Genomic DNA, 17,568 nt, shown 5'->3' on the forward strand with positions numbered 1-17,568 from the left:
TATGTTGTGTGAAGTTTAAGTAATGTTTTTTTCAATGAGATCCGATGACCTTTTTTTTTTTTTTATAGGTTTTATGTATGAAAGTACTCTGTGAAGATGAGGAGCTGAACACTGAGATCTCCTCAGCCCCTGCTACATGTAGGGTTTAGAGAAAGACATTCTGGAATACGGACCGAGAGACATCAGACTTTCTTTAATGGACCCAAGAAAGAGGACATTTATATTGTTTGTGTTTGAACTTATTGTTTTGTTATATTGAAAGTATTTTTTGTGAAATACATTAATTATTATTTAAACTTACCTGTGTCTGGATTTTGTTGATATACACACCTGAGCTCCTAGAGACCTACCTTATTTCTTCTTTAGTTCAAATTTGACATAAATGCACATTTAAAAATGCCCACATGCTACATTAGCATGTAGGATATTGGAAATAATTCGTTTTTTAATCTAAAACCAAAGTGGCTCGGGACAAGAACATTTAAAACTCTGAAAATTAATGAATATTTGATTTTTATGAATCAGACTGATTAATGTAAAACTTTTTTATAGCCTTATTCTGAAAAGCAGTTTGTGTACAGAGTGATTTGTGTTTGTAATATTAAAGCGGTGTCTAAGGGGTCAAAGGTTAAAATTGATATAAGTTGTTTGTAGTGGCGATATCTATAGTCAATAAATAACAAAAATTCCAAACAAATTATAAACTTAACACAAACTCATAATAAAGCCACTGAGGCACCTAGAGGGTGAATCTTACGCAGGATATATGGGTTAACCCTAACCCTAACCCTAACCCAAGTCCAGATGATGATTGAAGGTTTTAGGGTGGTTTATTTTATCCGGAGACATCAAGCAGGCAACAAACAACAAAAACACTTCTGTCTCTCTTGCTCTGTCATCCTGCCATTGCTTCCTGGTAAAAAAAAAACATTAACCCATTCGGTGCCTACCTGAGTCTCACCTGGCTACCTGGCTATATAGACACACCCATGTACAGACTCCACCCTTATGCCCCAAGTAGCAAAATAAACGAATGGAAATAACTCACATGAAACAATAATAATCAAAATACCCCGAACATAATTTAATATTCAAATGTATCCCCAAAATATCCCAAAATAAGAATATAGAGTTTCACTTAATTTAGGAACAGTGAATAGCTGTAATATTGTTAAAATAATAAAATGAAGAGCTTGAGTTTCGCTGATTTTGAGGAGAGGGCGCCCTCTGGTGGTGAAGACTGACACTACAGGGGTCCATCCCTCACGTGACGCTGCGGTCATATGACCTGCTGTTGCTATTGCTATGTCGGCAGCTGCTCTCACACACTCTTCCTGCTGCTGACCCAGCTGAACACAACCGACGAGGTGAGTCTCTGAGTTTAAATGAAATCTTCTTTATTTCTAAATCTTTAAAGGCTGTTTTTTGTTACGTCATTTAAACGTGTTGTTGTGTAGCACTTAGCCTGAGCTAGCCTACTTCCGGGTTATAAAGGTGAACACGAACTATCATCAGTGAGTTTTAAACTGTGTTAAGAATATTATTATTCTGTTTTATTCGATTATACGAGCAGTTAGTCAGTGTGGCGGTAAAACAACAGCTTCAACAAACTCTAATCCTGTTCCGTGCGCATGCGCTGTGTCTACCAAACCTCCCCCAGATAACACGGGATTAAACATTTGTTTCCCCAACGAGTAAATTAAATAAATATTATGAACACGCTTTGTGTTATTTCTGAATGTAAACCCCTTTGTGCTGAATTCGGCTGACAGAAAATCAATATCAGTCTTTACTTCCTCTTAGAAATCATGAGTTTCTGTCTGCTGGTCTCACACAACCTCAGACTGCTGATGAAGCTTTTTCATCACTAAATCATCACGACTCAGAACAGTGATTCAGTCAGTGATTCTACTTGGAACCAGTCTGATCGCAGTGTTTCCTTTACCTCGTGTTAAAGTTTGCAGTGATTGTTTTTGTCCTCAGTTCAGATTGTCTCAGGAAGGGAAATTTGATTTGCAGCAGTGGACACAAAAACACAACAAACAGACATAAGACAACACAAGCTGATGAGATACAACCAAGAAATATAAAACTCACTGTTCGTTAAGAAGTTTCACTCAAATGGTATAAATAAATATAAAGTGCAATAGCTCTGCTTGAAAGTGCAGTCAAGGATTTAAAGATGAAGAGCATGAATTGAACGAGGAACATACGAACATTTAAATCTGTTTGTCTTAGCCCTGGACAGCCTGAACCTCTGACCTGAGGGGAGAAGAACAGATTCCTCTAAGAGACGACGGTCAGAGCTGGACAAGATAGACTTTGCTTTCCTAACAACTTGTCTGTTCCAGATTTCTGAACGCTGCTGAGCGCCGATTGTTTTACTGGCTGTATTGACCTTTTGTTTTTTGAACATTGATCTTTAAGAAGTGGTGGTCGCACCACTCCACAAACTCCTTCACAACAGGCCTGTGATCGACCTCTCCATCCTGGAGCAGATTGATTAGAACAGTGTCGTCTGCAAACTTCAGGAGAAGCCTGTTGTCGTAGGTGCTCCTGCAGTCGTTTGGATATAGAATAAAGAGGACAGGACACACCCCTGGGTGACAGCCGCTTCTCGGATAGAGCACCATTCTGCCTGAGGCCTGCAAGTTTAAAAAGTCCAAGACCCATTTCACCAACCCAGCATCAAGGTTAAAACTGGACAGCAGTTTCTTTGCTGGTTGGATTGTATTAAATGTTGGCCCTGTCCGCCAAACCTCATTTAAAATCCAGTAATTAAGTAACATTTTCTTCCCTGAGTGAACCAAAGCAAGTTAATAATCCAGACTAACACAATTTTTGAATCTTTAACTTGGAGTCACAAATAAACAACTTAATGCCTCACTACTTTTGGTTGCATCGTTTTCTGAATTGCGTTGTTCAGGTGTGATTTGTGTTTTATGCTTTTATTGCTTTGTGTGTAAAAGTCTCTGTATGAATATATTTTACTGACAAACACAATATCTTCCACATGACGGAGCTGGTTCCATAAACTTTATCAGCAGTTATATAATTAAACTTTGAGTCACATTTCAGTTCTGTTTTTGTGTTTCAGATGCAGGCCATGTTTCTGTGTTACTTCCTGTTCTCACTGCTGGGCAGTGAAGCGGCTCCGGGTGCAGACGAGGTGAAGTACCTGCCCGGTCTGCAGAAACAGCCGAGCTTCAGACAGTACTCTGGATACCTGAGTGTGGCCAACGGAAAACACCTGCACTACTGGTCAGTACCTGACACAAATCAACATTTTAATCGTTTTAGGAATGAATGAAAGTCAGGAGTGGCCGCACAAACAGCTCACAGTAAATATCTATTTACAAAGCAGTGACTTCTGCGTCCTTCCTCTTTCTTCTTTCTTTTATTCTTTATTTTGAACGATTAAAAATAGATGAAAATTAATAAACAAATGGAAAAAAAAAAGCTGTATAAAATTTAAAAAAAGCCAATTTCAATATAATACACATTTGACTTGTTCGAAAAGGGATAGGAAGAAGCCTAGGCTTGTCAAGTCCTACCCCCATTCTTCATCATTAACAAATGTAAAATCCATTAAAATAAACTAAACGGACAAAACAAAGAAAATACTCCAATCGAGCTATTAAGAAAAACAAAACAAAGAACAAAATGAACAGGCGCCATTAACATCTGTGAGATTTACATTCTCCTTCCTCATTTCTGTATTTTTCAAAGCTATATCTTTTGTACATTTTTTTTTAATTGCATTATATTCATACTTTGTTTAATCGTTTCATTCCACAAAACCGCCCCACAAATGGAAATACACATACTTTTTAAATTGGTCCGAGCAAAATGCTGTTTCAAGTTCTAACCCCCCTCTCTGTCTTTGAACAGATTTTGTATGTTTACAGGTAGCAGTTTATTTTTTGCTTTATGCATTATTTGTGCAGTCTTAAATTCTACCAGATCCCCAAACTTTAAGGTGTGTGATTTTAAAAACAGTATATTGGTGTGTTCATAATATCCTACATTGTTTACTATACGAATAGTTCTTTCTTGTAGTGTGCTTAGTGATTGTAAGGTGAGAATGTAGAGTATGTAACACCTGTAGCTCGAGCTACGTGTTAGCACGTCTGATCCCTGTGCTGCACCACCTCACCTGTTTGTTAATCTGAGAGTCAGATCAGACGAGGCGAGCTCACCTGGGATGTTGGCGGTAACACCTGTGCACCTTGGCGTCAGTAACGTGTCATCACGTCACCTGACTTTGTTGTGTTCAGGTTTGTGGAGTCTCAGAAGGAGCCGTCCTCTGCGCCCGTGGTTCTGTGGTTAAACGGCGGTCCAGGCTGCAGCTCTCTGGACGGACTGCTGACTGAACACGGACCCTTCCTGGTAGGTAAACCGGTGACTCCGCCCACTTTAGTCAGTCACCTGCATGTATGTGATGTCACAGTGACACCTGCTGACCTCTGACCTCTGTGGTTTCAGATCCAGGATGACGGCGTGACGCTGCAGTACAACCCGTACTCCTGGAACAAGGTCAGTAATAATCTGAACACGTTTTACCTGCTCGCCGTCAGGTGACTCAGTGGGTGAGGTCACATGTTATCAAAGGTGTAATTCCTCAAAGCTGATTGGTTCTTCATCTCTTCAACAGATTTCCAACGTGTTGTACCTGGAGTCTCCAGCAGGCGTCGGCTTCTCGTACGCTGATGATCAAAACTACGTCACCAACGACACCGAGGTCAGCGACACGCCGGCTCCTGATTGGCTCTCAGGTGTTGACTGTCAGATGTGTAAAGTGTTTTTTTCCTCCTCAGGTGTCCATGAACAACTACCTGGCTCTGAAGGAGTTCTTCCGCCTGTTTCCAGAGTTCAGCAAGAACGAACTTTTCCTGACCGGAGAGAGCTACGGAGGAATCTATATCCCGACGCTCGCCGAGAGAGTGATGGAGGACGAGAGCCTCAACCTGCAGGTACACACTCACACATACACACTCAGAGATACACACTCAGAGATACACACTCACACATATACACACTCACACATACACACTCAGAGATACACACTGTGATACACACTCACACATATACACACTCACACATATACACACTCACACATATACACTCAGAGATACACACTGTGATACACACTCACACATATACACACTCACACATATACACTCAGAGATACACACTGTGATATACACTCAGAGATGTACACTCAGAGATACACACTCACACATACACACTCACACATACACACTCAGAGATACACACTGTGATATACACTCAGAGATGTACACTCAGAGATACACACTCACACATACACACTCAGAGATACACACTGTGATATACACTCACACATACACACTCAGAGATGTACACTCAGAGATACACACTCACACATACACACTCAGAGATACACACTGTGATATACACTCACACATACACACTCAGAGATGTACACTCAGAGATACACACTCAGAGATATACACACTGTGATACACACTCACACATATACACACTCAGAGATACACACTGTGATACACACTCACACATACACACTCAGAGATACACACTGTGATATACACTCACACATACACACTCAGAGATGTACACTCAGAGATACACACTGTGATACACACTCACACATACACACTCAGAGATACACACTGTGATATACACTCACACATACACACTCAGAGATGTACACTCAGAGATACACACTGTGATACACACTCACACATACACACTCAGAGGTACACTCAGAGATACACACTCAGAGGTACACACTCAGAGGTACACACTGTGATACACACTCACACATACACACTCAGAGATGTACACTCAGAGATACACACTCAGAGGTACACACTCAGAGGTACACACTCAGAGGTACACACTCAGAGGTACACACTGTGATACACACTCAGAGATACACACTCAGAGGTACACACTCAGAGATACACACTCAGAGGTACACACTCAGAGGTACACACTGTGATACACACTCAGAGATACACACTCAGAGGTACACACTCAGAGATACACACTGTGATACACACTCAGAGATACACACTCAGAGGTACACACTGTGATACACACTCAGAGATACACACTCAGAGGTACACACTCAGAGATACACACTGTGATACACACTCAGAGATACACACTCAGAGGTACACACTGTGATACACACTCAGAGATACACACTCAGAGGTACACACTCAGAGATACACACTGTGATACACACTCAGAGATACACACTCAGAGGTACACACTGTGATACACACTCAGAGATACACACTCAGAGGTACACACTCAGAGATACACACTCAGAGGTACACACTCAGAGGTACACACTGTGATACACACTCAGAGGTACACACTCAGAGGTACACACTCAGAGATACACACTCAGAGGTACACACTCAGAGGTACACACTGTGATACACACTCAGAGATACACACTCAGAGGTACACACTCACACATACACTCAGAGGTACACACTCAGAGGTACACACTCAGTGATACACACTCACACATACACACTCAGAGGTACACACTCACACGTACACACTCAGAGGTAAACACTCACACATATACACTCAGTGATAAATACTCAGAGGTACACACTCAGAGGTACACACACTGTGATACACTCTCAGAGGTACACACTCAGAGGTACACACTCAGAGGTACACACACTGTGATACACACTCAGAGGTACACACTCAGAGGTACACACTCAGAGGTACACACACTGTGATACACACTCAGAGGTACACACTCAGAGGTACACACACTGTGATACACTCTCAGAGGTACACACTCAGAGGTACACACTCAGAGGTACACACTCAGAGGTACACACACTGTGATACACTCTCAGAGGTACACACTCAGAGGTACACACTCAGAGGTACACACTGTGGTACACACTCAGAGGTACACACTGTGGTACACACTCAGAGGTACACACTCAGAGGTACACACTCAGAGGTACACACACTGTGATACACACTCAGAGGTACACACTCAGAGGTACACACTCAGAGGTACACACTCAGAGGTACACACTCGGAGGTACACACTCGGAGGTACACACTCAGAGGTACACACTGTGATACACACTCAGAGGTACACACTCAGAGGTACACAGTGTGATACACACTCAGAGGTACACACTCAGAGGTACACACTGATACACACTCAGAGGTACACACACTGTGATACACTCTGAGGTACACACTCAGAGGTACACACTGTGGTACACACTCAGAGGTACACACTCAGAGGTACACACACTGTGGTACACACTCAGAGGTACACACTCAGAGGTACACACTGTGGTACACACTCAGAGGTACACACTGTGGTACACACTCACACATACACTCAGAGGTACACACTCAGAGGTACACACTCAGTGATACACACTCACACATACACACTCAGAGGTACACATACACACGTACACACTCAGAGGTAAACACTCACACATATACACTCAGTGATAAATACTCAGAGGTACACACTCAGAGGTACACACACTGTGATACACTCTCAGAGGTACACACTCAGAGGTACACACTCAGAGGTACACACACTGTGATACACACTCAGAGGTACACACTCAGAGGTACACACACTGTGATACACACTCAGAGGTACACACTCAGAGGTACACACTCAGAGGTACACACACTGTGATACACTCTCAGAGGTACACACTCAGAGGTACACACTGTGGTACACACTCAGAGGTACACACTGTGGTACACACTCAGAGGTACACACTGAGGTACACACTCAGAGGTACACACACTGTGATACACACTCAGAGGTACACACTCAGAGGTACACACTCAGAGGTACACACTCAGTGATACACACTCAGAGGTACACACTGTGATACACACTCAGAGGTACACAGTGTGATACACACTCAGAGGTACACACTGATACACACTCAGAGGTACACACACTGTGATACACTCTGAGGTACACACTCAGAGGTACACACTGTGGTACACACTCAGAGGTACACACTCAGAGGTACACACTGTGGTACACACTCAGAGGTACACACTGTGGTACACACTCAGAAGTACACACTGTGGTACACACTCAGAGGTACACACTGTGGTACACACTCAGAGGTACACACTGTGATACACACTCAGAGGTACACACTGTGATACACACTCAGAGGTACACACTGTGATACACACTCAGAGGTACACACTGTGGTACACACTCAGAGGTACACTCAGTGGTACACACTCAGAGGTACACTCAGTGGTACACACTCAGAGGTACACACTCAGAGGTACACACACTGTGATACACTCTCAGAGGTACACACTCAGAGGTACACACACTGTGATACACACTCAGAGGTACACACTCAGAGGTACACACTCAGAGGTACACACACTGTGATACACTCTCAGAGGTACACACTGTGATACACACTCAGAGGTACACACTGTGATACACACTCAGAGGTACACACTGTGATACACACTCAGAAGTACACACTGTGATACACACTCAGAGGTACACACTGTGATACACACTCAGAGGTACACACACTGTGATACACACTCAGAGGTACACACTGTGGTACACACACTGTGATACACTCTCAGAGGTACACACTCAGAGGTACACACTGTGGTACACACTCAGTGATACACACTCAGAGATACACACTCGGAGGTACACACTGTGATACACACTCGGAGGTACACACTGAGGTACACACTGTGATACACACTCAGAGGTACACACTGTGATACACACTCAGAGGTACACACTCACACGTACACACTCAGAGGTACACACTCAGAGGTACACACACTGTGATACACACTCAGAGGTACACACTCAGAGGTACACACTCAGAGGTACACACACTGTGATACACACTCAGAGGTACACACTCAGAGGTACACACACTGTGATACACTCTCAGAGGTACACACTCAGAGGTACACACTCAGAGGTACACACACTGTGATACACTCTCAGAGGTACACACTCAGAGGTACACACTCAGAGGTACACACTGTGGTACACACTCAGAGGTACACACTGTGGTACACACTCAGAGGTACACACTCAGAGGTACACACTCAGAGGTACACACTCAGAGGTACACACTCAGAGGTACACACTCAGAGGTACACACTCAGAGGTACACACTCGGAGGTACACACTCAGAGGTACACACTGTGATACACACTCAGAGGTACACAGTGTGATACACACTCAGAGGTACACACTCAGAGGTACACACTGATACACACTCAGAGGTACACACACTGTGATACACTCTGAGGTACACACTCAGAGGTACACACTGTGGTACACACTCAGAGGTACACACTCAGAGGTACACACTCAGAGGTACACACTCAGAGGTACACACTGTGGTACACACTCAGAGGTACACACTGTGGTACACACTCACACATACACTCAGAGGTACACACTCAGAGGTACACACTCAGTGATACACACTCACACATACACACTCAGAGGTACACATACACACGTACACACTCAGAGGTAAACACTCACACATATACACTCAGTGATAAATACTCAGAGGTACACACTCAGAGGTACACACACTGTGATACACTCTCAGAGGTACACACTCAGAGGTACACACACTGTGATACACACTCAGAGGTACACACTCAGAGGTACACACTCAGAGGTACACACACTGTGATACACACTCAGAGGTACACACTCAGAGGTACACACACTGTGATACACTCTCAGAGGTACACACTCAGAGGTACACACTGTGGTACACACTCAGAGGTACACACTGTGGTACACACTCAGAGGTACACACTGAGGTACACACTCAGAGGTACACACACTGTGATACACACTCAGAGGTACACACTCAGAGGTACACACTCAGAGGTACACACTCAGAGGTACACACTCAGTGATACACACTCAGAGGTACACACTGTGATACACACTCAGAGGTACACAGTGTGATACACACTCAGAGGTACACACTCAGAGGTACACACTGATACACACTCAGAGGTACACACACTGTGATACACTCTGAGGTACACACTCAGAGGTACACACTGTGGTACACACTCAGAGGTACACACTCAGAGGTACACACTGTGGTACACACTCAGAAGTACACACTGTGGTACACACTCAGAGGTACACACTGTGGTACACACTCAGAGGTACACACTGTGATACACACTCAGAGGTACACACTGTGATACACACTCAGAGGTACACACTGTGATACACACTCAGAGGTACACACTGTGGTACACACTCAGAGGTACACTCAGTGGTACACACTCAGAGGTACACTCAGTGGTACACACTCAGAGGTACACACTCAGAGGTACACACACTGTGATACACTCTCAGAGGTACACACTCAGAGGTACACACACTGTGATACACACTCAGAGGTACACACTCAGAGGTACACACTCAGAGGTACACACACTGTGATACACTCTCAGAGGTACACACTGTGATACACACTCAGAGGTACACACTGTGATACACACTCAGAGGTACACACTGTGATACACACTCAGAAGTACACACTGTGATACACACTCAGAGGTACACACTGTGATACACACTCAGAGGTACACACACTGTGATACACACTCAGAGGTACACACTGTGGTACACACACTGTGATACACTCTCAGAGGTACACACTCAGAGGTACACACTGTGGTACACACTCAGTGATACACACTCAGAGATACACACTCGGAGGTACACACTGTGATACACACTGTGATACACACTCGGAGGTACACACTGAGGTACACACTGTGATACACACTCAGAGGTACACACTGTGATACACACTCAGAGGTACACACTCACACGTACACACTCAGAGGTACACACTCAGAGGTACACACTCAGAGGTACACACTCACACACGTACACACTCAGATGTACACACTCACACACGTACACACTCAGAGGTACACACTCAGATGTACACACTCACACACGTACACACTCAGATGTACACACTCACACACGTACACACTCAGAGGTACACACTCAGATGTACACACTCAGATGTACACACTCAGAGGTACACACTCACACGTACACACTCAGAGGTACACACTCAGAGGTACACACTCACACATATACACTCAGTGATACACACTCACACGTACACACTCACACATACACACTCAGAGGTACACACTCACACATATACACTCAGTGATACACACTCAGATGTACACACTCAGAGGTACACACTCACACATATACACTCAGTGGTACACACTCAGAGGTACACACTCAGGTACACACTCAGAGGTACACACTGTGATACACACTCAGAGGTACACACTCAGTGATACACACTCAGAGGTACACACTCACACATACACACTCTCACGTACACACTCAGAGGTACACACTCAGATGTACACACTCAGAGGTACACACTCAGATGTACACACTCACACGTACACACTCAGAGGTACACACTCAGAGGTACACACTCAGAGGTACACACTCACACGTATACACTCAGTGATACACACTCAGATGTACACACTCAGAGGTACACACTCAGATGTACACACTCAGATGTACACACTCAGAGGTACACACTCACACGTACACACTCAGAGGTACACACTCACACATATACACTCAGTGATACACACTCAGATGTACACACTCAGAGGTACACACTCACACATACACACTCAGAGGTACACACTGTGATACACACTCAGAGGTACACACTGTGATACACACTCAGAGGTACACACTGTGATACACACTCAGAGGTACACACTCAGTGATACACACTCAGAGGTACACACTCACACACACTCAGATGTACACACTCAGAGGTACACACTCACACGTACACACTCAGAGGTACACACTCACACGTACACACTCAGAGGTACACACTCAGAGGTACACATACACACTCAGAGGTACACACTGACACATATACACTCAGAGGTACACACTCACACATATACACTCAGTGATACACACTCAGATGTACACACTCAGAGGTACACACTTAGAGGTACACACTCACACATATACACTCAGTGATACACACTCAGATGTACACACTCAGAGGTACACACTCACACGTACACACTCAGAGGTACACACTGACACATATACACTCAGAGGTACACACTCAGAGGTACACACTCAGAGGTACACACTCACACATATACACTCAGTGATACACACTCAGAGGTACACACTCACACACACTCAGATATACACACTCAGAGGTACACACTCACACGTACACACTCAGAGGTACACACTCAGAGGTACACATACACACTCAGAGGTACACACTTAGAGGTACACACTCACACATATACACTCAGTGATACACACTCAGATGTACACACTCAGAGGTACACACTTAGAGGTACACACTCACACATATACACTCAGTGATACACACTCAGAGGTACACACTTAGAGGTACACACTCACATATACACTCAGTGATACACACTCAGATGTACACACTCAGAGGTACACACTCACACGTACACACTCAGAGGTACACACTGACACATATACACTCAGAGGTACACACTCAGAGGTACACACTCAGAGGTACACACTCACACATATACACTCAGTGATACACACTCACACATGTACACACTCACACATGTACACACTCAGAGGTACACACTCAGAGGTACACACTCACACGTACACACTCAGAGGTACACACTCAGAGGTACACACTCAGATGTACACACTCAGAGGTACACACTCAGAGGTACACACTCAGTGATACACACTCACACATACACACTCAGAGGTACACACTCAGAGGTACACACTCAGAGGTACACACTCACACGTACACACTCAGATGTACACACTCAGATGTACACACTCAGAGGTACACACTCAGATGTACACACTCACACGTACACACTCAGAGGTACACACTCAGAGGTACACACTCACACGTACACACTCAGAGGTACACACTCAGAGGTACACACTCAGTGGTACACACTCACACATACACACTCAGAGGTACACACTCACACATATACACTCAGAGGTACACACTCACACACACACTCAGAGGTACACACACACACATATACACTCAGTGATACACACTCACACGTATACCCTCAGTGATATACACACTCAGAGGTACACACTCAGTGATATACACACTCAGAGGTACACACTCACATGTACACACTCAGAGGTACACACTCAGGTACACACTCACACATACACACTCAGAGGTACACACTCACACATACACACTCAGATGTACACACTCACACATACACACTCAGAGGTACACACTCACATGTACACACTCAGAGGTACACACTCAGGTACACACTCACACATACACACTCAGAGGTACACACTCACACATACACACTCAGAGGTACACACTCACACGTACACACTCAGAGGTACACACTCACACGTATACACTCAGTGATATACACACTCAGAGGTACACACTCACACATATACACTCAGTGATATACACACTCAGAGGTACACACTCAGAGGTACACACTCAGTGATACACACTCACACGTATACACTCAGTGATATACACACTCAGTGATATACACACTCAGAGGTACACACTCAGAGGTATACACTCAGTGATACACACTCAGAGATACACACTCACACGTATACACTCAGTGATATACACACTCAGTGATACACACTCACACGTATACACTCAGTGATATACACACTCAGTGATACACACTCACACGTATACACTCAGTGATATACACACTCAGAGGTACACACTCAGTGATACACACTCAGAGGTACACACTCAGTGATACACACTCTCACCTGTGTTGCAGGGCGTTGCCGTGGGAAACGGGATGTCGAGTTACGAGATGAACGATAACTCTCTGGTTTACTTTGCGTATTATCACGGGCTGCTGGGGAGTCGACTGTGGAGCGAGCTGCAGACGTTCTGCTGCAAGGGCGGGAAGTGCAACTTCTACGATAACCACAACCAGAACTGCTCGCTCAGCGTGAGTACACACACACACACACACACACACACACACACACACACACACACACACACACAGGTAACACACCTGATGTTTTGTTTGCTCTGCAGCTGTCTGAGGTTCAGGACATCGTCTACAGTTCAGGTCTGAACATGTACAACCTGTACGCCCCCTGCCCAGGTGGAGTCCGCCAGAGAGTCAGGTACGATACGACCTTTCACCCCTGACTCGTTAAGGAGGGTTATCGAGGGTTTTTGGTGCCGTTACCTGATTGGTCAGTACCGATAAGATCATGTACAAACAAACTAGCTTCAAAGCTGCAGTCTGAATGAAGAATCTTCAGCTCATCAGGCGGTCTGAAGTAGTTTCCAATTTGATCCAGCAGAGGGCGCGCTCAGTGTAACTTGACCATTGCTTGACCTCTTGACCTTAGGAAATGAAAGGAACGTCTGTGTGCTCGGGCAAAAATATAATAAAATAAATCTGTCTTTGTGATCGTCAACAGGCGGTTTGGTTTTAGACTCGTTGTTGTCATGATAATGTTTTGTGTCTTTGCACACGGTGAGGTTTGACTTTCTGTTTTCTTTTTCTTTCTTTCAGTATTGAAAAAGGTGAGCTGGTGATCCGAGACCTGGGGAACTCGTTCATCAGTCATCAGTGGACTCAGCTGTGGAACCAGGTGTGTGTATGAACTCACCTGATGAGTCCTCTCACCTGAGCGTGGAGCGATGTCATGGTTCTCCTCTGACTCTCTGTGTGTGTGTGTGTGTGTAGAAGTTACGAGGTCTGGCGTCCCTCCACGGCCTGAACGTCCGTCTGGACCCCCCCTGCACCAACTCCACCCCCTCCTCCCTCTACCTGAACAACCCGTTCGTCAGAGGTGCTCTGCACATCAGCCCTAAAGCTCTGGACTGGGTCATCTGCAGGTAACACACATGTGAAGCTCCTTTCATCTTCTGGTTATTTTCTGTTAAAGTTCAGATTTTAAATAAAGTTTTAAAAAAACGGACGTGTTGTGTTGCAGCTCTGAGGTGAACCTGAACTACGGCCGTCTCTACATGGACGTCAGGAAGCAGTACCTGAAGCTGCTGAGTGCGCTGGTCAGTGAACGCAACACGTGTTTACCAAACCTCACTCACATTCTGAATGTTTTTACAAACTCTCCATGTTTACACAAAACCGTCTCTGACATTAGTCAGAACGGTGCATGGTACCTGAGGTGGGCGTGGCTTGTTTGTCCAGGTGTCTTCCTTGTTGACAGTGTTTTGTTCTCTGTGCAGAAGTATCGTGTCCTGGTGTATAACGGTGACGTGGACATGGCGTGCAACTTCATGGGAGACGAGTGGTTCGTTGAATCTCTGCACCAGCAGGTAAGGTCACCTGAAGCTGAAGGGGACCCGGTAGTGTAGTGGTTGGTGCATGTACCCGATGTGCAGTTCTCTGGGCGGGCAGCTTGGGTTCAAATCCCATCTCATCCAGATATGCTCACCTGTGTGACGTCACTCACCTGTGTCACCTGTGTGACGTCACTCACCTGCGTCACCTGTGTGACGTCACTCACCTGTGTCACCTGTGTGATGTCACTCTCAGGTGGAGGTTCAGAGACGTCCGTGGCTCTACGACGACGAGGAGGGTCGGCAGGTCGGAGGCTTCGTCAAAGAGTTCGATAACATCGCCTTCCTCACCGTCAAGGTAAGCGCCGCCGTCTTCACCGTCAGCTGACCTTGTGATGTCACCTTTGGGTTTTTGGGGGCGGGGCTCTGTAGTAGCTCACCTGACCTCTGTCTTCCTGCAGGGATCTGGTCACATGGTTCCAACGGATAAACCAATCGCTGCGTACGCCATGTTCTCCAGATTCATCACCAGACAACCGTACTGACCTCTGACCTCTGACCTGCTGCTTCACCTTCACGCTGCATCCAAATTGTCAAGTACCTACTCAATCTGTCAGTAGGCAGTACCTACTATTCAGTAGGCAGATATTTGTTCCTACTTCTTCTGATTCATTCAGTATGGAAGTGACGTCATTTACGTTTCCCGAACCGGCTGCATTTTTTTTTTTGTTTTGTTTTTTTTTTGTTTATCTTTATTCAAGAAGAGTAATGCTCATATACAGTCAGGTAAACAAAAAACAATATCACAATGTAAATCAAGTAAAAGATTAAATAAGTAAATAACATACAGTACATAAAGAACAAAGTAAAGACAGTAATATACAGAATATAAAATAAACCAATAAAGACACATTTAAATAGTGAAATCATTATTTAAATAGAGGGAGAAAGGTTTTATAATAATGCAGATATTTGTTATATTTTCTGTTGTTAATTTAAAGTAGTGATTTCAGTCGGGACTTTAACTCTAGATTAAAAATTGATTCAATTAATCCACGCTCGTTTGTTTTGATTTGGAGGCGCGCGTGACGTGACGATTTAAGTTTAAATTCACACAGCATTGTGGGTAAGATACAATTCATATCCTGAAAGGATGCATGCGATCCATACTGCATGAAACCCAGAAGTTAGTATCCATACTGAAATGTTCAGTATACTGAGGTGGACCCAAAAAATGACCACGAGAGTTCAGAATACTGAAACTCCTACTGAAAAGTACTGACTACTGAACTGTGACTATTCGGAAAGGGCCTTTGATTTGATGGGATTATTTTCTTCACACTGCCAGCCAATCAGCACAGTTCTGCCCTTTTTCTGCCTGGCAACCAGGTTATTGTTACAGAAAATTAAGTGTCAACCTCAGCCAATCACATTACTCCCACTGGTCTACCTGCTCTAACGGCCGCCATGGCAACATGTGGTTGTCGTTGAAACGTGCACTGCCCTACTCCCACTACTCTGAATGTGAAACTTTTTTTGGGTGTTTGTTGATTTTTAAAAGGGAAATAAAAGTATTAATCTCAAACTTGATTCTGTTTTTATTTCAACTTCAGCTGCAAATAAAAATGTTTCCTTTAATAACTACTTCCTCATGTTCCTCTAACTCTAACATGTGTCTCTAGTCCGTCTACAAACCCCCCAATAATGAGTCCATCCTCTCCATCTTCTCCCTGCTCCACTTTTCAGAAAATGTGTGCTCAAACAGGCCGTTTGTAGATTTTCCCTTCATGACATCACAAAGGGCAGTAGCCCCTCCCCCAGGTGGGTGACACTCCCACAGCTAGGTGTTTGTTCTGCCCTCTGAGTCTGCCTTCTCACCGTAAACAATAGGACATGGAGCCAGAAAGACAGAGTACACCCGAGCCCTTCCAGAGAGGGGGCGTGGTCAGACAGAGCTCATTTACATATTTAAAGGTACAGACACAGAAACAGCCTGTTCTGAGCAGGGCTGAAATAGAGGGGTTTATAGACATGATCAAATACAGGATCAGAGTGGATTTAGAACAAGAAACTTCACACACATGTTGAAGAGGAGCTCTGAGACTTATTTAAACTGAAGAGGAGGAGGATATGTCACCTTTAAACCTGA

General features: G+C 44.5%; 1 protein-coding gene across 1 annotated transcript; it reads left to right on the forward strand.

Moving 5' to 3' along the window:
- Positions 1-1,261: 1,261 nt before the first annotated feature.
- ctsa (cathepsin A) lies at positions 1,262-17,004 on the forward strand. Its single transcript, XM_061041661.1, has 14 exons — positions 1,262-1,367; positions 3,098-3,261; positions 4,278-4,389; positions 4,486-4,536; positions 4,655-4,741; positions 4,818-4,973; positions 13,927-14,103; positions 14,196-14,287; positions 14,686-14,764; positions 14,860-15,011; positions 15,110-15,185; positions 15,366-15,455; positions 15,676-15,777; positions 15,881-17,004. The coding sequence occupies exons 1-14, from the start codon at positions 1,284-1,286 to the stop codon at positions 15,962-15,964; spliced, it is 1,506 nt and encodes a 501-aa protein (XP_060897644.1). The 5' UTR covers positions 1,262-1,283; the 3' UTR covers positions 15,965-17,004.
- The last annotated feature ends 564 nt before the right edge of the window (positions 17,005-17,568 follow it).

This window comes from Labrus mixtus, chromosome 7, assembly GCF_963584025.1.
Source record: "Labrus mixtus chromosome 7, fLabMix1.1, whole genome shotgun sequence".
NCBI lineage: Eukaryota > Metazoa > Chordata > Actinopteri > Labriformes > Labridae > Labrus > Labrus mixtus.

Coding starts and splice junctions, on each gene's coding strand:
- ctsa (XM_061041661.1), top strand. CDS start 1,284: ATGACCTGCTGTTGCTATTGCTATGTCGGCAGCTGCTCTCACACACTC. Junction 4,390..4,485: donor CTGAACACGGACCCTTCCTG/GTAGGTAAACCG, acceptor CTGTGGTTTCAG/ATCCAGGATGACGGCGTGAC. Junction 14,288..14,685: donor GGAGTCCGCCAGAGAGTCAG/GTACGATACGAC, acceptor TCTTTCTTTCAG/TATTGAAAAAGGTGAGCTGG.